This window comes from Cucurbita pepo, chromosome LG13, assembly GCF_002806865.2.
Source record: "Cucurbita pepo subsp. pepo cultivar mu-cu-16 chromosome LG13, ASM280686v2, whole genome shotgun sequence".
Taxonomy (NCBI): Eukaryota; Viridiplantae; Streptophyta; class Magnoliopsida; order Cucurbitales; family Cucurbitaceae; genus Cucurbita; species Cucurbita pepo.
The window spans coordinates 272,665-295,899 of record NC_036650.1 but is presented as its reverse complement, the minus strand read 5'-3'; the positions used below and the strand labels follow the sequence as shown (position 1 = coordinate 295,899).

At 39.0% G+C, this 23,235-nt stretch overlaps 3 protein-coding genes and 1 non-coding gene across 4 annotated transcripts; 3 read left to right on the top strand and 1 right to left on the bottom strand.

The window, feature by feature from the left end:
* The first annotated feature begins 1,785 nt into the window (after positions 1 to 1,785).
* On the top strand, positions 1,786 to 3,602 carry LOC111809263 (BAG family molecular chaperone regulator 2-like). The gene is made up of 4 exons (XM_023695695.1): positions 1,786 to 2,459; positions 2,568 to 2,824; positions 2,906 to 3,052; positions 3,122 to 3,602. Exons 1-4 carry the CDS (start codon positions 2,252 to 2,254, stop codon positions 3,425 to 3,427), a joined length of 918 nt encoding a protein of 305 aa, XP_023551463.1. The 5' UTR covers positions 1,786 to 2,251; the 3' UTR covers positions 3,428 to 3,602.
* Positions 3,603 to 6,399: 2,797 nt separating this feature from the next.
* On the top strand, positions 6,400 to 10,643 carry LOC111808396 (acid beta-fructofuranosidase 1, vacuolar-like). The gene is made up of 7 exons (XM_023694333.1): positions 6,400 to 6,811; positions 6,929 to 6,937; positions 7,867 to 8,726; positions 8,853 to 9,014; positions 9,098 to 9,321; positions 9,697 to 9,784; positions 10,163 to 10,643. The coding sequence occupies exons 1-7, from the start codon at positions 6,460 to 6,462 to the stop codon at positions 10,349 to 10,351; spliced, it is 1,884 nt and encodes a 627-aa protein (XP_023550101.1). The 5' UTR covers positions 6,400 to 6,459; the 3' UTR covers positions 10,352 to 10,643.
* Positions 10,644 to 14,925: 4,282 nt separating this feature from the next.
* Positions 14,926 to 15,061, bottom strand: LOC111809476. Its single transcript, XR_002817245.1, has one exon. It is a non-coding gene; the product is annotated as a small nucleolar RNA Z247 (small nucleolar RNA).
* A 912-nt stretch (positions 15,062 to 15,973) lies between these two features.
* On the top strand, positions 15,974 to 21,320 carry LOC111808011 (monocopper oxidase-like protein SKS1). Its single transcript, XM_023693765.1, has 9 exons — positions 15,974 to 16,203; positions 16,762 to 16,871; positions 16,966 to 17,236; positions 17,316 to 17,454; positions 18,745 to 19,111; positions 19,256 to 19,621; positions 19,704 to 19,782; positions 20,732 to 20,931; positions 21,031 to 21,320. The coding sequence occupies exons 1-9, from the start codon at positions 16,054 to 16,056 to the stop codon at positions 21,134 to 21,136; spliced, it is 1,788 nt and encodes a 595-aa protein (XP_023549533.1). The 5' UTR covers positions 15,974 to 16,053; the 3' UTR covers positions 21,137 to 21,320.
* The last annotated feature ends 1,915 nt before the right edge of the window (positions 21,321 to 23,235 follow it).

Below are 23,235 nucleotides of genomic sequence, written 5' to 3'. Positions count from 1 at the left end.
ACAAGAGGTTAAAATGTCCTTTTGAGTTGAAAAAAATGACCCATAGATAGGGAGAGATGTGACTTTTTGTTTTTTTTATTTTTAATATTGACTTTTTTGTATTTAAAATTTTCAAATATTATTTTTTACTTTTAAAATAATATTTAATAATGATTGGAAACAATTTCCTTTTCCTTAAATTACAGCGAAAATTAAAATTGTCCAAATAAATAAATATATTTAAAAAATAAAATAAATAAATAAATAAATACTTGTGGCCGCTGACCGACAATGAACGGTCACCAATCGGAAGGCTCTGTTTGCGGGTGCCGGCAACGCCACCCAAATTAAATAAATTAATTAAAAAAAAAAAAAAAGGAAAAGCTAAGCTCACCGACCGTCACATTACACCAAATAAATTACCGCCACGTGTTCATTCGAATACCACTATTATTTTATGGACATTGATTGAGCAACACTAAGGTTCCTTATGCTTGTTAAATAACCATATACTTAATTAATTAATACATATATTTGAATTATTAAATAAATATAGAAATTAAATTCTTTTTTTTTTTTTTACCTAAATTTTAAATTTCAATTTCATTATAAAAAAATAAAAATTGGTTAAAGTTGAGAAACTAATTTTAGAATTATAAAACACGTGGCAGGCAGGGAGTGGAGAGACGGTACTGTTGTAGTGCACCACAAAGCATGCGAACATTCCCCCGCTTCTAAATTTATTGCCTTGCCGGCCCCTCCAATTTCTGCATATTTCTTCCACTTACCTTATGCCCGCCTTTTCTTTTTCATCTAATAAATAATAAATAAATTTTCAAAAATTATTATTATTATTATTTAATTAAATTTATTAAATTATGTGGATTAAGCTTGAACAACTAAAAATACATAAACTATAAAATTAAAAGACCAAAATGGTAATTTAACAAAAAAAAATATATATTATAATTAATAATTGATTGAGATAATTACAACAATTAAAGAACAAAATATGTGTAATTTTTTTTTAAGGATATTTTGTACTATATATTAAACCTTTATTATGCTAAATATAGTCAACTATAATCGTGTGTAGGTACGAATAAGTATATAATAATGTAGTTATGATCTTAATTAATTACTTTTATTTATTGATTTATTAATGTTTATTGGAACATTATAATTATTCTAAAATATTTAGATTTTTTTAATTAATTAATTTTAAACTTAAACTAACTCACATGGATTCGTTGGCTCAATTTTTTGGATAATCAGTTTTTTTTCTTTGTTTTTTTTTAATAAATATATTCTCTAATTCGAGTAAATTTGAATGGATAAGACAGTTTCAAATTCTTCGGTTGGCCACTCGATAATCTTTAAAATTACTGAAAAAACTAATAAAAGTATCATATAAACTGAATGTTCGTATGAGTTAATGACGTGAACAACTAATACTATCCAAATCTTTGTGGTGTAGTCAACCCGACCAACCCAAAAATATAGTTCATAATGTGATCGGACAATCTGAAAACTCAACACATATTGGGCTGAGCTAGAAACCCTATACTCGGGTCATTTACGCAACCAACCGATACGAAATTGAAGGTTGATGCAAATGGGATTTATTATTATTATTAGTTTATATTTTGGATAATAAATTATTTGAGTTTAGATGGTAAAAGGCTAGTGAGAAGGTAGAGCTTTCCATTGCAAAATAATTNTTTTTTTTTAATTTTTAAATAATAAAATTTAATTTAATTTTGTAATGATTGCAGTAATGTTTATTTATATAGCAAGCTGCAAAACAGCTATGTTAGCTGCCCACTCGCTTTGAAAATTATTTCCTCTCTCTCTCTCTCCTCTCTCTCTCTCTCTCTCTAGAACGCCATAGCCAACAACACCAACGAAGAAAGAGAGCAGAGCAGAGAAATTCCTTGTTCCTTCCCTTTCACATTCATTTTCCCATCACTTTCTCGGGAAAATTCCACAAATTCCTCCCTTAATTTTCCCGGAAAATCTGAGATCTCTCTCTCTCTCTGTTTGGCGGCGGCGGCGGAAGAAACAGAGCTGAAAAAAGAATCAATTTTTCTGTTCTTTTCCTCCTCCTTTTCTGTGTAATGCTGGAATTAGTGTGTACCCAAAAAGGGTTTTGCAGCCCCGTCGTCACAGATCGGGCCGCCGCCGGAGATCTGACATTTCTCGATTCAGTTTGTAAATCCTGAAAAGAAAGAAAAAAAACCCAGAAGAAGGAACCGGCGTTGAAGGGGGGAAGATGCTGAGAACCAAGACTAAACCCCCACCGGCGCCGCCGACAAACGCCGATTCAAGGCCGATGGATTGGGAAATGCGACCCGGTGGAATGCTAGTCCAGAAGCGAACCGATTCCGACAAAACCTCTGTTCCGGCTCCGACAATACGTGTCCGAGTCAAGTACGGCTCAGTGTACCATGAAATCCCCATTAGCTCACAAGCTAGTTTCGGTAAGAATTTCCCTCAATTCCTTGTTCTTTTGGATTCTAATTCAGGGACTAAATTGAAAAGAATCAAAAGTCGAGGGACCATTTAGAAATATTGATGGGTGTTTACAGGGGAGTTGAAGAAAATGTTGGTGGGTCCGACAGGGCTGCACCAGCAAGACCAGAAGCTGATATACAAAGAGAAAGAGAGGGAATCAAAGGCATTTCTTGACACTTGCGGCGTTAAGGATCGCTCCAAGATATTGCTTGTTGAAGACCCAATTAGCCAACAAAAAAGACTGCTTGAGATGAGAAAGCATGCCAAATTGGAAAAGGCTTCCAAATCCATTTCCCAAATCAGCTTGGAGGTCGATAGGCTCGCGGGTCAGGTAAAAATCTCGAAACTTTAGAGACTAAACTTAAATAGAATCAGTGTCTGGTTCGACGTCTTTAGTACACGAATCGTGTAGGTTTCGGCGCTCGAATCGGTGATTGGGAAAGGCGGGAAAGTGGCGGAGAAAACCGTGTTGAATTTGATCGAGTTGCTTATGGATCAATTGCTTAAATTGGATGGGATTATGGGAGATGGAGATGTGAAGCTACAGAGGAAAATGCAGGTAAATTTGACTATGCCGTTCGTTTTCATAACAAAAACGACCTATATTGAGAATTCATTGGTTTTGAAGGTGAGAAGAGTGCAAAAGTACGTTGAAACATTGGATGTATTGAAGATCAAAAACGAAAACCAAACTCCGATGCAAGTTCAGGAGAGGAATTCGGATGCGAAACGAGCTCCGGATCATCGTGATAGACATCCGTTGGAGCCCTCAACGGAGGATTTATCGACATCGGAAACAGTTGTGACGACGAGATGGGAGATATTCGACGCGATGCCACCGTTGGTGGCAACATCATCTTCAAGTTCAATCCCAGCAGCAGGCAACAGCAGCAGCCATGTTCAGCCCAAGTTCAGTTGGGAATTTTTTGATTGAAAAATTTGATTGTGTATTATTATTATTATTGTCTGATGTGTGATTGAGCTTTGTTACTTCTTCTGTTGGTTTGCCTTTTCTTTCTTCTTCTATTCTTTTGTGTACTTAGCTTTGCTTAGGACAATACCCTTTGTCATTAACTTCAATAAATGGGTTTCTTTTTAAACTACTTTGAGCTACACAACGTGTTTCGGTTCGATTGTTATCTAGTCGTGTCTCGGAGGAGTAATGATTTTCAAGAGATACTGATGGGTAAAAAGCGCTACGCAATGACGTTTCCATCCTGTCACTAGCAAGTTACAAGACTCACAAGACCAGCGTTTAGAGGTTGCTTGAGAGGCTATGGACTTGTTGATTCATCATGCCTCACTTGATGGCTCGATGCTCGTGGACGTCTTATATTGCAAACGTATGATATCGAGTTTTAATATAGTGCGTATCCAAAGCCCAAGATTTAGCCCACCAACATGACATGAGGATGCCATGAACTTAAATTCAACCATGGGCTTGGGTTACGTGGGCGTGGGCCTTTTTTAACGTTTTCGGGTTGGATCGGGTTGTTTAGCAATTTGAATTTTGTACCCTAACCCAACTCGAACCGGAAGGGGTTTCAAAAAGACGAACCCAACTCAAACTCGAAATCTTTTCAAACCCAACCCAACCAACCATATAATTTGGGTTGGATTCTCAGATCAGCGGGTTGGATGACATTTCATAAGGACTTGGACATCTTAAGACCATGTGCATCACGACTCAGTGGGTGCAAATACACCGACTGTAATAGGATGCAGAAACGAAGATAGAGAAGCTTTCCCGTCCTTCGATATTTTTATCGATAGATATGACATCAATTAACACTTAACAATCCTACCTCATTAAATTAATAATTACCTCCGTTATTAAAATATTTTATTTATTATTAATAAATTTTCAATACAATTATAAAAAGCATAATGCATATCAAAATTAGCATAATTCACGTTTCGGTAATTATATATAATTGACGTTATTATCTCGATGCATAATATATATCAACGTACATCATACTTTCATAATTTAGAAATAATCGACATTATTTTCTGTTATTAAAGTATTTTAATTACTATTAATAAATTTACAAAAATAATAATAATTACAGAGTGAAAAAAAACATGTTATCAGTTTTCATTTTCGGACCATATGTTTTGAAAACATGTTCATGTGTTGTTGAGATACTCGTCACATGCTTGATAAAAAACATGTTAGAACTTAAGACAAAAGTTTATTGTACTGACGCGGTTGGATGTATTTAGAATGCATGTGTTCGAGATGTAGAGAGCAAATTATAGGTCATAAACAATGGTTTAAAACGTTAAACACATAAACAATGTTTAAATTCTCACGACTCGAACTTTTGTCCGTTTTAAGAAAGAGATAAATTATTATTATTTCTTTAATAATTACATGATGTGTTAAGACTTTTAGCCTCCGTGTGTTTTTAAAAGTGCAAACATCTTATCGTTTAAGGATGTGTAACTCTCAAGGCTAAGATTATATCCGTAAAACAAATTAAGATAGGATAGGAAGGGTTGACAAAAACCGCTTTTGTTAGCGATATCTAAATACGTAATATCTACGGACGTTTTCAATCGATAGATGATCGAAGTACATCAAAATAAATATTCGACTCTCCACAATGGTATGATATTGTCCATTTTGAGCATAAGCTCTCATGGCTTTGCTTTGGGCTTCCCGAAAAGGCCTCTTACCAATGGAGAGAATATTCTTTGTTTATAAACCCATGATCATTCCCTAAATTAGTCGATGTGGGTATCAAGGTCACGGTCGATATCGTCACTATCATCAATATCGCCACTATCATCAATATCGCCACTATCATCAATATCGCCACTATCATCAATATCGCCACTATCATCCATATCGTCACTATCATCCATATCGTCACTATCATCAATAAGAAAACCCTTAGGGTTGTTATCCGGGAACTTGTTCAGAAATTCATCCTCCAACATATTTAAACCGAAGAATCAGGTTATTCAATTCTTTTGTTGCTGTAAATGAAGTGGACAGGTGAAGACGGTTTTACGAGAGGAATCAGTAACAAATTTCTTAAATTTTTTTCGCAAATTAAAACTACCCTACAATACTGCAATCATGCAAGAACGACACAAATAGATATGCAGTATGATTGAGTTTAGAAATAATTGATGTTTGATGTGACCCAACTTTTGAAATGTTTTAAAGATTTTATATGCTACAATTCTCCTGTGACACGTCTTTCTGCATTCAATCTTGAATGGAGACATCCTTAAAAGTGTCTCGAAAACATTCTTATAAACTCAAAAACCATCATCGAGTCTCAGCAAGCAACCAATCTTTCTGGAGTGATCTACCATCTTCTTCAAGATTGCCTTAATCGCTCGTTAGAAAATTTGACCAATTTGTTTGTTCATGGATAATATCCCGTACCCACCTACCTCGTGCCTAACATTATACATAGAGAACAAATTAGGTCTACCGAAGATGTTTATTTATTTATTTATTTATTTTTGTAGACCTACCACAAACAAGATGGTGTATTTTCAAAAGATAACGAGAAAAGTCATGTCCCAGCTAACATGTTGCTTTTCGTAAACACGTGCGAATCTTGAAATAAGGCAGACAGAAAATACGTCTTCTACCCCATAAAACTCTACAGGACCCAATTTCAAAATTCTTTTCATTTTCTCGTCAGTGATACATCTCTTTAAAATTTGGTATCGACCAAATTTATAGAGATATAATCAATTGATAAACAAATCGTTCATTTTAGAATCAGTGATACTTAAAGGTAACTTTAGGTCCCACGGGAAATGAACGTTTTTGGAAGCTAAACCATACAAATTTGCCTCGCTGTCCCTTTGCCAATTATTTTCCATCTACATCTCTATACACTCACCAAATCACGTGATCCACAAACCCACTGTTCCCCTCTTCTTCTTTAAAATCACATCTCCCAATTCCACCAAAACACCTCTTTTCAAATCCCCTTCATGGATACAGCTTCAGATCTCAACCCGCCGCCGTACACGGCGTTGCCGGACCACCCACCTCCGTCCCCACCATCCCGAAAACCCCTCAACTTCACTATCGCCACCATCGTCTCTCTTCTTCTTCTCGTCTCTATCATTACTCTGATTCCCGATCACACCCCATCTCCGGCCGCCACCCAATCCCCGCCGGCTATCAGGCTACCCAGAGGCGTGGCGGAAGGCGTCTCCGCCAAATCCTACCCATATGTCTCCGATTCGGCCGGTTCAGCCGGTTCATTCAACTGGACCAACGCGATGTTCTCCTGGCAACGAACCGCCTTCCATTTCCAACCGGAAGGCAATTGGATGAACGGTAATTTCCCCCTTAATTTCTTAATTTCTTTTTAATCATTTTCCGACACAAATTCTGACATTTGACTGTAATTTGTGTTCGCTGTCACTTGATTGGCCGGATTCCTCGCCGCTGCAGATCCAAATGGTACGTCGCTTTTTTACTTTCCTTTTCCTTTTAATTTTGTAATTGAAATTGTTTTGGGTAATTTAACCACTGATTTAGCAAAATTTAACTCCTAAATATTAGGGCCTTTTATCTTTATCCTACCAAAACATTTACGGCAGTAACTCACGTGGACAATATCATACCATAGACAGTCGTGTTCTCTAATATTTTATTTATAAATACTTAAGATCTAATTTATAAATAAAATATTTTAGAAAGACGGTATGCTTTTTAGTTGTGTCTGTTCACCAATTAAATAAGGTCAAACATGTAAAAGTCTGGCTTGGTTTTGCCACGTGGGTCCTACGTATTACTTGGTCTAGAACTATACACGTCATCGCCACCACGGTGGCTGGATGTATTTGTTTCATTTCCAAATATATGTATAATTAGTTATATCCACCCGGTGCACATGGGTAGTATTTCCAAATATAATAATTTAATTTTTTTTATTTTTATTTATTTATTCTCTTTATTTTAAAAAATATTTAATATACAATCTTTAATAAATTTAAGTTTCTATTTTCTTTAGTAAAGTTTTAAATTTTAATATAAATTTTAAACTGACAGAGTGTTAAATATTATTTCGGTCTATAATTGGTTAGATTAATATTAATTTGAGTATCTATGAATATCTCAATTTAGGGTTTTTTTATGAAATAAATTAAATAATTAATTTCTAATAAACTAAATAATGTAAAAGAATAATAATTGAAATACAACTCAGCCACGCCACTTTAATTATTAAAATCACTAGATTTCAAGGTAATTATTAATTAATATATTCCACTTTTTTTTTTTTTTGTTTTGTGTGAAAAATGTTGGTTTTGTTTCTATTTTCCACGTGGTTTAAAAAAGCAAGAATAAAAATAAAAATAAAAATGGTGAGAATGTTTGTGTGTTTGCAGGTCCACTGTATCACAAGGGTTGGTATCACCTGTTTTATCAATACAACCCGGAATCAGCGGTGTGGGGCAACATAAGCTGGGGCCACGCCGTGTCTCGAGATCTCATCCATTGGTTATATCTCCCCTACTCCATGGTCCCTGATCAGCCCTACGATGTCAACGGCGTCTGGACCGGATCCGCCACAATCCTTCCTGACGGTCGGATCGTAATGCTCTACACTGGCGACACCATTGATGGGGTGCAGGTCCAAAATCTTGCATACCCTGCCAACTCATCCGATCCCCTCTTATTAAATTGGGTCAAGTACCCGGGCAACCCGGTCTTGGTTCCTCCACCTGGCATTGGCCCTAAGGACTTCCGGGACCCGACTACCGCGTGGCTTGGCCACGACGGCAAGTGGCGGATCACTATTGGGTCACGAGTCGGGACGACGTTGGGCATTGCGTTGGTTTATACTACTGATGATTTTATTAAGTACGAGCTATTGGATAGATACTTGCATGCTGTACCGGGTACTGGTATGTGGGAATGTGTTGATTTTTACCCGGTATCGGTGGATGGGTCGAAGGGTTTGGATACGTCGGTGAATGGAGCGGGAGTGAAACACGTGTTGAAAGCGAGCTTGGATGATACTAAATTGGATCATTATGCAATTGGGACTTATTTTGGGGATAATGATACATGGGTACCCGATAACCCGGAAGAGGACGTGGGAATCGGGTTGAAATTGGATTATGGAAGGTATTATGCTTCCAAGACATTTTATGACCAAAATAAGGAGAGGAGAATTTTGTGGGGTTGGATTAATGAAACTGACACGGAGGCTAATGACTTGGCAAAAGGATGGGCCTCTGTCCAGGTAATATTTCGCTACTAGCTGAGCTGGCTACCATTTTTAATTTTATCCACGTGGCCCAATTAAATGGCGCCATATGGCAATCGAATTTTTTTTTTTTTTTTTAAATTTTGAAAATTATGGTTCTAGACTGTTCCGAGGACGGTGGTGTTCGACAAGAAGACGGGCAGCAATATAATCCAATGGCCTGTGGAAGAGGTGGAGAGCTTGAGATTGGGGAGCACTGAATTTAATGGCGTCCTTCTCGAACCTGGCTCCGTCGTCGAACTCGATGTCGGCACTGCTACACAAGTAAATCCTTCATCTTCTTCATGATTTTTCCATTTTGGTTCGATTCGCTTTGATTTATTTGGTTGTGGCATTTCATCGAACAGTTAGACATATCAGCGGAGTTTGAACTGGAAGCGCTCGGATCGGAGGAGGCTGCCGTCTCCGATGATGGATGTGGCGGCGGTGCAGTGGAGAGAAGTAATTTAGGGCCATTTGGGTTGTTGGTTCTGGCTCATCAATCGCTTTCGGAGCTTACTCCTATTTACTTCAATGTTGCCAATTCAAGTAAAGGGAGTCGCGAGGCTTACTTTTGCGTCGATGAGAAAAGGTTTGCCAATATTCTGATTGATATTGATTATTGAATGAGCGTTATGGAATTATTTTAATCTTACGGTTTCGTGTTTGAATTTCTTCCCCAATTTGATTTTCTCTTCCATTAATTTATTTACTTTATCCCCTTGAATTCTGGTAAAGTCTGATAAAGTTGTTTATAATATTCGTTCTTTTAAGCTTTTGAAAGTTAGTGGATTTTGATCTCTAAAGGTTATGCTTTTTGAAACTTTTAGATATGGGTATTCAAATTTGGTTTATTCAATGAATCTGTCAGCCATGGAAAAGCTGGAAAACTAAGATTAAATATGATTTTTGTGTTTGAATAATGTTTTAACTTTGTTCTGAGTATTTAATTGGTTATTGGTTGCAGGTCATCAAAGGCTACTGATTTTTACAAACCAGTTTATGGAAGCAGCATTCCTGTTCTTGAGGGTGAAAATTTCTCCATGAGAGTGTTGGTAAGCCAATACATTTCCTTGCAACATTAGCTAATTATGATTAGTGGATCTGTTCTTGGAAACATTTCTTGTTTTAGAGTGATTTTGAACGTCACAAAAGCATACAAACCATTTTGATCATAACATTAAGAAATGAACCCGAAAACGATGATGTCGATGCCATTTGCCTTATTGGAACATGAATTTGCACGTAATCAAAGTACGTGATATTTACAAACTAGTTTATGGAAACATTTCTGCTGATTTGAAATTAGCATGTTTTAGAGTGATTTTGAACGTAACGAAAGTATATAAATCATTTTAGAATTGCGCTCGAACTTGATCTGGAGAACAAGAACAAGAACATGGCATTTGGCTTATTGGAACATGAATTTGCAGGTTGATCACTCAATTGTGGAGAGTTTTGGACAAGGTGGGAGAAGAGTGATAACAGCACGCATTTATCCAACAGAAGCAATATATGGAGCGGCAAAGCTTTTCCTGTTCAACAATGCGACATCAGCGAAGGTGAAGGCCACTGTGAAAGTATGGCAGCTCAACTCTGCCTTCATTCGTCCTTTTCCTTGAACCCCAACTACATGATGAAGCTGCTGAATAAGCCTTTTGCAGAGCCCATCATTTGGGATTTTACTCTTTCCTTTGCGTTAGCCATAGCTTGAGTTGCAGCTTTTGGCTAATTTATATTCAGTTCGTTGTGTTATTGAGCCAGTTCTCAATCTGTCAAAAGCAGCTTTCATTCAAATTCATGCTTCCCATTCATTTTGTTCTTTCTTTGACAGTTTTGGAAATCTGGTGCTCAATGTGAAAACTTTGATTTCAATTGAAATCAATCTCGATATCTATTTGTACTTTTTGTAAATTATGGGTTGGTGTTGGATTCTAGTTCTCAAATTATGAGGACTAATTAAACTTCTTTTTCTTTTTTCTTTTTTAGCTCTAATTCACTAAAACATAAATTAAACAAAGTAAAAACCAAACTAATCTATATCGATTGGAGGGAAGAACGAGTGCGAGCAAGGACACTAGGTCTTAAAGGAGGTAGATTGTGAGATCCCATCTCGGTTGGGGAGGAGAGCGAAACATTCTTTGTAAGGGTGTGAAAACCTCTCTCTACCAGAAAGTCCGAAAGAAAAATCTCCAAGAGGATAATATCGGCTAGATATTGACTAGCTGTAGGTTTGAGCCGTTGCATAGCTCAAAATAGATTATAATAATCTATGTAAACTAACGTACAAGTGTACACGATCTCATAATTTGCTCACATTTAATATTTGAAATTGTTAAATGTGAACGAGAGAATCTAGATAAACAACCGAAATAAAAGCCCATTATGTTTAGATTTGTGGAAACTTGTGGGTACTCTTTAGCCTATATTCTCAAGCTCATGGGTGAAATGTATCAAGTTTATGCAAAACTGTACCTCACACTATTGAGGACATATTCTATTTATATTGGCAAAAGATTAACTAATAGATCCGATTTCATAGGAAACTAACGAAGTAAGCCTATTCTTATGGCATGACTAACTTCAAGCTATTCTAATGGATTGACCAATTCTAACAGTCCCCTTCAATCCCAACAAGTCTTGTACATGTTGAGATTGTTACAATGTGTAGTAAAAGGAGTTTTAGACAGTGGTTTTGTCAGGATATCAGCTACTTGATCACTTGATGAAATGAACCGAACTTCCATTGCTTTACGTGCTACTTGTTCTCGAACAAAATGAAAATCAACTTCAATATGTTTCGTTCTAGCATGAAATACTGGATTTGAAGTTAAATATGTAGCTCCGAGGTTGTCACACCAGAGGCGAGGAGCCTTTGATTGATACACGCCCAGTTCCTTCAGTAATGACTTGATCCAAATCATTTCTGCAGTAAGATTCGCAATGGCCTTGTATTCTGCTTCGGTGCTTGATCTTGACACTGTAGCCTGTTTTCTGGAACTCCATGAGATTAGATTTGCTCCAAGAAATACAGCAAAGCCGCTAGTTGAACGTCGATCATCGGGACAACCAGCCCAATCAGCATCAGAAAACCCCGACAACATCATGGTTGATTTCTGAATTTTCACTCCTAATGCTAGTGTGCCTTTAACATAACGAAGAATTCTCTTCACAGCACCCCAATGAGCATCAGTAGGTGTATGAAGATATTGACACACTTTATTGACAGCAAATGCCAAATCAGGCCTAGTCATTGTCAAATATTGTAGTGCTCCCACTGTACTTCTGTATTTGAATTGTTCTTCAGCTGATAAGGGTATTCCTTGTTCTCTGAATAATTTTTCAGCAGAACCCATTGGTGTAGACATAGGTTTGCATTTTTCCATGTTTACTCTTTTCAACAAATCTAAGGCATATCGTCTCTGTGACAGTATGATACCATCTCGTGTTTTCTTGACTTCAATACCCAGAAAATACTCAAGACCACCCAAATCTTTTACTGCAAAATCTATTTTCAATTTCTGAATCAACCTTTCGGTTGCTTGATCAGAGGAGCTCACAATAATTATATCATCAACATAGATGAGCATATAGATAGTTATCTCTCTGTTTTTGAGAATAAAAAGAGATGAATCAGCTACTGAAGCCTTGAAGCCTAACTCAATAAGTTTTCCAGTCAACCTTGAATGCCAAGCTTTTGGGGCTTGTTTCAGGCCATAAAGGGCTTTCTTGAGCTTGCATATGTAATTCTTTGGTTTGGCTGAGTCTTGAAATCCTGGTGGTTGTCGCATGTACACTTCCTCTTTCAGAATTCCATGCAAAAATGCATTTTGGATATCAACTTGTCTCATATTCCAGCCCTTGGTTACTGCTAGCGAAAGAATGACCCTGATTGTTGACGGTTTGATCACAGGGCTAAAAGTATCAGTGTAATCAACACCAAATCTTTGCTTGAATCCTTTGGCAACTAATCTTGCTTTTAATCTTTCAACTGACCCATCTGCTTTTCTTTTCACTTTATACACCCATTTACTATCAATGAGATTTATTCCAGGTTTGGGTGGAACTAGATCCCAAGTGGCATTTCGTTTTAGCGCTGAGAGCTCATCATTCATTGCTCCTCTCCATCTTGGATGTTGCATGGCTTCCTGCAGGTTTCGAGGTTCAGTAGCAGTCTCTATGATCGGAGTTGTGATAGTTACAGCGCTTGCGAATTTTCTTGAGGTTTCTGAATATCTGATAGTTCCATCAGTGAATTGTTTAGCTTGTACAATGTTATTTCTCAACCTTGTTCGCATTGGATGTTGACTAGCTGCTTCAGTTGGTTGATCAGACACATGTTCATGAGTTTGGTTTTGAGCATTGATCGAACTGCTCTCAGCTTCATATTCTGCAATTTCCTCTGAACTTCTTGTATTATCTGCAGAAGATAAGCTGACACCAGACAAGTTGTCACTAGCAATATTATCAGTTTGACCATCATTCATATGGGAATTACTAACAACTGGTTCAATATCTGTAAGAGCATTTTCAGTGTAAAAACTAGCAAGTTTGGCTAAGGCTGGAAGTAGAACAGGATGATGTGGATTTGTGGTTTTGTTTGGTGGCTTAGATTCTTCAAAAGGAAAAATATTTTCATCGAAAACCACGTCTCTAGAGATGTAAATACGTCCTGTACTTCTATTTAAGCATTTATATCCCTTATGAGAAGAACTATAACCCAAGAATATACATCTAGTAGTTCTGAAACTCAGTTTCTTGTTGTTGTAAGGCCTTAAATTAGGCCAGCAAGCACAGCCAAACACCCTAAGCATGGAGTAGTCTGGACTTTTACCAAACAATTTATGAAGTGGTGTGTCTTGTTGTATGGTTCGGCTGGGCATTCTATTTATAAGAAAGCAAGCTGTGTTGAAAGCTTCATCCCAGTAGGATAGAGGCATGTTGGCTTGAGCGAGTAAAGCAAGGCCAGTTTCTACAATGTGTCTGTGTTTTCTTTCGACTAACCCATTCTGCTGGTGTGTGTGAGGACAGGAGATATGATGTTCAATGCCTGTGGATTTGAAATAATTGTGTAACCGATGGTATTCACCCCCCCAATCTGATTGGACGGAGCGAATTTTGGTATTTAGCATAGTTTCAACATGTTTTTGAAATTGAAGGAACACAGACTCAACATCAGATTTGCATCTCAGAAAGTAAATCCAAACATAACGACTAAAATCATCAACAAAGGAAACATAATATTTGGAATTATTTACTGACGCAATGGATGGACCCCATACATCAGTGTGAATTAATTGAAGGGGTGCTGTAGATACATGCTGAGAAGAACCAAATGGCAATTGATGTGCTTTCCCTAATTGACAAGCATTACAAATTGAGGAAGAGGGAATATTAGTATCTATAGCTAAATTATTATCTTGTAGAATTCTAATGGTAATTGGAGATGCAGGGTGCCCTAGCCTTCTGTGCCATTGTTCTTTCGAAAGTTTGGCTGTCAGCAAGGCTTGACTGAAATTATGCGGTAGAACGTATAGGCCATTCTTACATCTACCGTGGAGCAGGAGTTTCTTCGTGACTCGGTCCTTAACCAAAAAATAGTTTGGGTGAAATTCTACAACAGCATTATTATCAGATGCTAGTCTTTGTACTGAAATTAGGTGCTTATTGATTTTAGGAACATATAGGATATGTTTCAGAACAAGAGATGAACCAGAAATTAATGAATTCCCAATATGAGAGATAGACAAACCTGCGCCATTTGCAACCTGAATTTGGTCGGTGCCAGTGTAGCGTTCTCTGGTGGTAAGCCTCTCTAGGTCATTGGTGATATGATCTGTGGCTCCAGTGTCAACATACCAGTTTGTGTCACTAGTGTATCCACTTGTTGCCAAAGCTGCTTGTTTGAGATTATTTTCGGCTTGATATGCCTGATCAAATCTGTGCCAGCATTGCAAAGCATCGTGATTGGGCTTACCACAAATCTGACAGACAATGCCTGAGCTGCTTTGTGTCTTTGATGGTTGACGTCCAGGATTGTTCACAGTACGCCTTGATTGTCCATGACCACTATTTAACTGACGACTACGACCGCGACTACCTCGACCTCCATTGGCACCTCCACGAATGGATATCCTATTGACATTGTTAGCAGATGAAAGTTGCTCAAATGTACCCTTACGCAAGTGCCGCATCTCATAGCTCAGCATGTGAGCATACACGTCGCTGACAGTGTATACATCTGTTCTGGTTGTAATGCTTGTGACTAGAGGATCATAATCTGGACCAAGTCCTTGCAGCATGTAGGCGATGAGTTCTTCATCCTCTATTCGCTTGCCAATGGCAGCAAGTGTATCACCAAGATGTTTTACTTTACGAAAGTAGTCAGCAATTGTCATGTCCTTTTTCTGGATAGTAGAGAGTTCCATACGGATCTGCATTGCTCTTGCTCGAGATGTGGAAGCAAATTGTCGCTCCAGCGTAATCCAGGCTTCTCGTGCAGTGGTGATTCCAACCATCGTGCTGAGAACCTCCTCAGTGACTGATGAGTTGATGAGGCTGAGTACCAGCTGGTCCTGGGGGTACCAGACTGTGAACTCAGGGTTGATGATAATTTTGCGATTCCCTGTTTCTTCACTTGGTTCAACGGCGATCGTCTGGCTTGGTGCAGGCATGGATCCATCCACAAAACCAACAAGGTTTTGGCTACGCAAGTAGGGAAGGATTTGGGTAGACCACAGTAGATAATTTTCTTGTGTAAGCTTAACACTAATCACCTGACTGATCGACGGAGAAGACATTGTGTTGTTTGGGATTGACATGTCTAACAGCAGAGGCTATGGATCTCGTGGATCTTATTTCGGCTCTGATACCATATCAAGTTTATGCAAAACTGTGCCTCACACTATTGAGGACATATTCTATTTATATTGGCAAAAGATTAACTAATAGATCCGATTTCATAGGAAACTAACGAAGTAAGCCTATTCTTATGGCATGACTAACTTCAAGCTATTCTAATGGATTGACCAATTCTAACAAAATGGATAGCCCATAATGATGTGTTTGGACTCGTTTTAGCTATACACTCTACTTCCCCTGGCTGGTACGCTGAATTAATTTCAATATTTGCAACTTTGCCCCTCAGCTTTTGCCTATTCTCGCAGCTCACAAATTCAATTTGCTTACTGAAGAAGAAGTTTCAGCACTACACAGACCCTCTAAGTTTGTATTTTGTGTCATGCAAACCTTCGTAAAACTCCTCATAAATTAAAAAAGCTTTGGGTTTAGTGAAGTTGCAGCAAGAAGCGCAAGGAAGGATACAATGGCTTCTTCAATGTCTCTCACTGTGTCTCTGTTCTGTCTCATTTCCGTTGCTATTTTCCCCAGCTTTAGCTTTGCAGGCGACCCTTATGTTTTTTATGACTTTAGAATCTCATACATTACTGCTTCTCCTCTCGGCATTCCTCAACGGGTTTGTTTCTGTCTCATTGTTTATTGCACTCTTGGGTTTGTTTCTGCTTTCGATTTGGATTTCATTACTTCTCTATCTGTTTCTCCTCATGTGGGTACTCTTTTGGTGGATAGATTTGTCCCAGATTGGTGCTTCTGATATCACTTTCTGGGTTGACTTGTGGATTTGGTTATCATTTTCTCGACTTGGGGGTTCCTTTTTAGTGATCTTCAAGCTTTATGTCATCTCCAAAGATGGCTTGAGTGAACTTCCTTTTGTAGATTTCTTAGTGTATTTGAACTGATCTCAGAAAGTTCGGTTTAATTAAAGGAGAATAATGCTGGAGAAAACAGATACACGTTTCTCACATGATAGCTTTAAGACGCCCCTATTTGTTCTTTATGCTGGTGACTTTTAGTTGAGTTCTTCTCTGTTTCTATCTAATTGCCCCAACTTACAATGACCCTTTTCACCAAACTGCCACTTTATTAGAGATTTGAGCTTTGGAGATGCAAAGTTGCTATTACAAGTAAAGTTTTGAGTGAGTTAGCTGAGTTTGTTAATAAGTTCTTATTGTAGGTTATTGCTGTTAATGGGAAGTTTCCTGGTCCGTTCATTAATGCCACGACGAATAACAATGTTGTAGTTAACGTTTGGAACGATTTGGATGAAGATCTTCTTCTCACTTGGTAGGTTGTTTGTGATAACAACATTGTATGTGTGTTTGTCCATAGCAATGAGTTTTCGTGTTTAAGCGTGATTGACGACGTCTTGTTGTGACAGGCCTGGAATTCAAATGCGACGTAATTCGTGGCAGGATGGTCTTCTTGGCACCAACTGTCCTATTCCTCCAAGGTGGAATTGGACTTACCAGTTTCAAGTGAAGGATCAAATTGGGAGCTTCTTTTATTTTCCATCTTTGAACTTTCAGAGGGCATCTGGTGGTTTTGGTCCTTTTGTTCTCAATAACAGAGAAATAATCCCCATTCCTTTTGCACAACCAGATGGGGACATTATACTTCTCATTGGTGATTGGTACACACAGAATCATACGGTCGGTATTGAGCTCGATTTTGGTGTTTTCGTGTGAATGAAAGGGAAATAGCTAGCAGTTTAATACTGTTTTCTCTCAGGCACTAAGAGCTACACTTGATGCTGGAAAGGATCTTGGAATACCTGATGGAGTTCTTATCAATGGTAAAGGGCCTTATCAGTACAATTCGACTCTCGTTCCTGCGGGGATTGAGTACGAATCTGTTCCAGTACACCCTGGTAATGTTCTTTATAAGTTATCGTATTATTGTAGTTCCTGTGATTCTATTTGTGAGATCTCACATCGGTTGGAGAGGTGAACGAAGCATTCTTTATAAGGGTGTGGAAACCTCTCCCTAGTAGACGCGTTTTAAAAAGCTTGAAGGGAAGCCGAAAGGGAAAGCCCAAAGAGAACAATTTCTGCTAGCGGTGGGCTTGGGCTGTTACAAATGGTATTAGAGCTAGGTTCTGGGCGGTGTGTCAGCAAGGACGCTGGGACCCCAACGGGGGTGGATTGTGAGATCCCACATCGGTTGGAAAGGAGAACGAAACATTCCTTATAAGGGTGTGGAAACCTCTCCCTAGTAGATGCGATTTTTAAACCTTGAGGGGAAGCCTGAAAGAGAAAGTCCAAAGACGACAATGTCTGCTAGCGGTGGGCATGGGCTATTACAAATGGTATTAGAGCCAGGTTCCAGGCGGTATGTCAGCGAGGACGTTGGGCCCCCAAGGGGGGTGGATTGTGAGATCCCACATTGGTTGGAGAGCCAGGTTCCGGGCGGTGTGTCAGTGAGGACGTTGAGCCCCCAAGGGGGGTGGATTGTGAGATCAAACATCGGTTGGAGAGGGGAACAAAACATTCCTTATAAGGGGTGAAAACCTCTCTCTAGCAGACGTGTTTTAAAAACCTTGAGGGGAACCCGAAAAGGGAAAGCCCAAAGAGGACAATATCTGCTAGCAGTAGGTTTGGGGTATTATAAATGGTATTAGAGCTAGGTTCTAGGCAGTGTGTCAGCGAGGATGCTGGGCAAATGGTATTAGAGCCAGGTTCTGGGTGGTGTATCAGCGAGGGCGATGGGCCCCCAAGGGGGGTGGATTGTGAGATCCCACATCAGTTAGAGAGGGAATCGAAACATTCCTTATAAGAACGTGGAAACCTCTCCCTAGCAGACGCATCTTAAAAACCTTGAGGGCCTGAGAGGGGAAGCCCAAAGAGGACAATATCTGCTAGCGGTGGGCTCGGGCTATTACACTACTCTCCTACTCATATAATTTTTCCCTTCTTACATCCCTTCTTACATTGATATGGAAATTTGACTACATATCATTTTCACAATCACCTTGGATAGCGCTCACTGTATTATAACATGCACTAAACAAGACAATGACTATTAGAAGAAACTTTCTCTGTTGCATATAACAGTGTTCTTATATTAGAAGCACTGCAGGCTTTCGTTGCACGTGTGTTCTCCAGAATGGTAGTCTTCAACTGCCAGGATCTTAAATTGATGTTGACATAATGTGATGCAGGAAAAACGTACCGACTTCGCGTGCATCATGTTGGTATTTCAACTAGTTTGAACTTTAGAATCCAGAATCATAATATGCTTCTCGTAGAAACCGATGGGCATTACACAGTTCAACAGAATTTCACAGATTTCGATATCCATGTCGGGCAGTCCTATTCGTTCTTAGTTACGATGGATCAGAATGCTAGCACCGATTACTACATTGTTGCAAGTGCTAGGTTTGTGAATGGATCTACTTGGGAAAGGGTCACGGGTGTTGCCATCTTGCACTATTCTAATTCTAAAGGACCAGCAACTGGTCCGCTTCCTGACCCACCTAACGACATATATGACAAAGAGAGATCCATGAACCAAGCAAGGAGTGTAAGGTATGTTATTAACTCGCTCCAAATTTGATATCCTATAGACGAGGTACTGATGAGCATTAAAAGCTTTGCTAGAGCGTAGATTACGAGTTCAACATGTTTTTAACTAAGGATATGTAACATTTGATACTGAATTGGCTTTGTTAGGCAAAATGTAACTGCGAGTGGAGCTCGTCCTAATCCTCAGGGCTCGTTTCACTATGGTCAAATTAGTGTAACACAGACATTTGTATTGAAGAGTGCACCATTGGTGACGATAAGCGGGTCACCTAGAGCTACCCTCAACGGTATCTCATTTGTCAATCCCGATATGCCCATCAGGCTTGCTGACCAGAATAGTGTCAAGGGAGCTTACAAACTTGATTTTCCTGATAGACCGTTTAACCGGACGCCACATGCTGATAGATCTGTTCTTAATGCTACATATAAAGGGTTTATTGAGGTCATATTTCAGAACAATGATATTACAATGCAGAGCTTTCACGTGAATGGTTATTCCTTCTTTGTTACAGGGTGAATCACATTTCTATTCATGTTTTGGTCTTTTGATTTTCAACTTATTATCATTATTTAACTAAATGATTCTTCATCTCAGGATGGGTTATGGTGATTGGTCAGAAGATAAAAGAGGTTCCTACAATAAGTGGGATGCAATCAGCCGCTGTACAATACAGGTCGGTTTGTGTTTTTTCTTCGCGTGTGCTAATGAGTAATTGCTTTAAGGATATTATTGAAGCCACAACCACAAATCTTATGTTGTTGAGGATTGTTGATATTGTCCACTTTGAGTATAAGCTCTCATAGTTTTGCTTTTGGTTTCTCCAAAAGGCCTCATACCGATGGAGATAGTGTTCTTTACTTATAAACTCGTGACCAACCACCCCCTTATTTTGCCAATGTGGGACTCCTCTCCCAACAATCCTCCCCTCGAACAAAGTACACCATAGAGCCTCCCTTGAGGCCTATGTAGCCATTAAAAACCTCTCCTTAATCGAGTCTCGACTCCTTTCTCTGGAGCCTTCGAACAAAGTACACTCTTTGTTCGACACTCGAGTCACTTTTGACTACACCTTCGAGGTTCACAATTTCTTTGTTCGGCATTTTGAGGATTCTATTGACATGGTTAAGTTAAGGGCATGACTCTGATACCATGTTAGGAACCACGACTCTCTAGAATGATATGATATTGTCCACTTTGAGTATAAACTCTCGTGGTATTGCTTTTGGTTACCCCAAAAGGCCTCATACCAGTGGAGATAGTGTTCCTTACTTATAAACCCACGACCAACCCCTTAATTAGCTGATGTGGGACTCCTCTCCCAACAATCCTCAGCATACTCTTGTCTTGATATGTCACTTTCTCTTGACGTAAGCATCTCAATAATATCGTGCCATTTCATTGAAATGACACAATGGTAAGTGCAAGCAACAATGTATCATGAATGACCAAGTATAAGAACTACCAAATGCTTACCATGCTTGTTACACCATGTCTGAGACATCTGCTTAAGTTGTTTGTTTAGTCAACCTAGTTGACCGTTGAATATCGCGATGCCATGTAGCAGTAGCGTTGATTTTGTTTCTTATAATTAGTCTTTTGTATCCGTGGCGTCGTACTTGTAGGTTTATCCAGGGGCTTGGACTGCAATCCTCATTTCACTTGATAACGTTGGAACATGGAATATAAGAACAGAAAATCTGGATAGATGGTATTTGGGCCAAGAAACATACATGAAAATCATCAATCCTGAGGAAAATGGGGAAACCGAAATGCCTCCCCCTCCAAATGTTCTATATTGTGGTGCCCTTCAGAGCCTACAGACGTAAGTAACTTCAAACTTCAGCCCCAAACCATCCTGCATTTTGCACTATACTTCCCCTCGATTTCGTTCTTATTCTCGATTCTTTTGTTTCTGTGTTAGGCAACATCGATATAGTTCGGGAGGACCAACTTTGTCGGGGATGTTGAAATTTGGCAACGTTTGTCTCATGGCACTACTAGGTTTCATTCTCTACTTTTCTTACTGAGTTGGGAGTTCTGATATGACTTGGTAGCTGGTTTCCCTCTGATATTATTGAAATTGTCTGTCATGTAGACGTATATATGAATAGATCTTTTTGCATCTTAAGTTCATGTAGCAGAGATTAAATGTTGTTGAATTGTTGGTTTAAGATTAGTGGTTGACCCAATGAAAAGTATTATTAGCTGGTCTCTCCATCGTTATAGAACGTTCACGATTAGTACGTCCACCGTCGACGAGTTGAACGTCGTTTCCCAGATAAGTTGTTCACTCTATCATTGATTTTAGCTTTGTTTCTCTGTATCTCTCATGTAAGGACAATATGTGCATTGGTATAAAGAAGAACATGGATGGTCTCCTAAAAGACATATAGGACAGAAGAAATTAGTGGAGAGAGAGAGAAGGGAAGGTGAGAGGAAAAGGGTGGAGAGAAGAGGAAGGGCTTGTTGTGTGAAGGTTGGTTTGGTTTGGTGTGGTGGGGAATGGTGGCAGTGAACTGATATGACTCATTTTTGGATCAAATTGTTTGATTTTAACGTAATCAGTGACTACAAGAAGCAAGAACCCACCACCATCCATTAATAAAGTAGCAGTGTTTTAGTACAAACACACCCTCATGGCCCCATCCCCAACTATACACTTTGCCTTTTCATACCCTTTCTCTCCTTCATCCACCCTTTTCCCGCCCACCGGTTGTAGATATTGTCCGTTTTGGCTTGTTATGTATCATTATCAGCCTCACGGTGTTAAACTCGTTTGTTAGGGAGAGGTCTCCACACCCTTAGAAGGAATGTTTTGTTCTCCTCTCCAACCGATGTGGGATCTCACAATCCACCCTCCATGGGGACCAACGTCCTCATTGGCACACTGCCCAGTATCTGTAACAGCTCAAGCTCACCGATAGTAAATATTTGTCCGTTTTGGCTTGTTATGTATCACTATCAGTCTCACGGTGTTAAACTCGTTTGTTAGGGAGAGGTCTCCACACCCTTAGAAGGAATGTTTTGTTCTCCTCTCCAACCGATGTGGGATCTCACAATCCACCCTCCATGGGGACCAACGTCCTCATTGGCACACTGCCCAGTATCTGTAACAGCTCAAGCTCACCGATAGTAAATATTTGTCCGTTTTGGCTTGTTATGTATCACTATCAGTCTCACGGTGTTAAACTCGTTTGTTAGGGAGAGGTCTCCACACCCTTAGAAGGAATGTTTCGTTCTCCTCTCCAACCGATGTGGGATCTCACAATCCACCCTCCATGGGGACCAACGTCCTCATTGGCACACTACCCAGGATCTGTAACAGCTCAAGCTCACCGATAGTAAATATTGTCCGTTTTGGCTTGTTATGTATCACTATCAGCCTCACGGTGTTAAACTCGTTTTTGTTAGGGAGAGGTCTCCACACCCTTGGAAGGAATGTTTCGTTCTCCTCTCCAACCGATGTGGGATCTCACAATCCACCCTCCATGGGGACCAACGTCCTCATTGGCACACTGCCCAGTATCTATAACAGCTCAAGCTCATCGGTAGTAGATATTGCCCACTTGGAGAGAGGAAGAAAGTATTTCTTATAAGGGTGCGGAAACCTCTTCCCAACCTACGGGGAAAGATATTTAAGAGAATATGGGAAGTGGGTTATGGGTTTTCATCGTGTTTCTTATTTATTATGTATTTGTGTTTGGGTACATAATATTAACAATAAATGCGAGTGGGCAGCAATTTAATTGGATCCATTTGAAGGACTCTGATGTCCACATGTTTGTGGGGGAAACTTTTGGTATCCGTTTCAAGATATTCAAACTATAAACTCTCTACGGCTATGGCTACTCATTGTATAAGAATTGATACCATTTATTTCTGCCTTTAATATCATGCTTCCAATATCCTATGCTCATTCACATTCTTCCTACTTCAATGTTTGTACATCATTTTTATGTTCATCAAGTGAATTGTAAAATTGGATGAGATAAGAAGGGAAAGACTTGGAATATCCATACAATGATTGGATGTGACGAGAGAGAATGTTTTTCGTAAAACCCATAATTTTATTTTCAATTATTAACATAAAATATGTGACACAGAACATAAATGAATCGAGACCGCG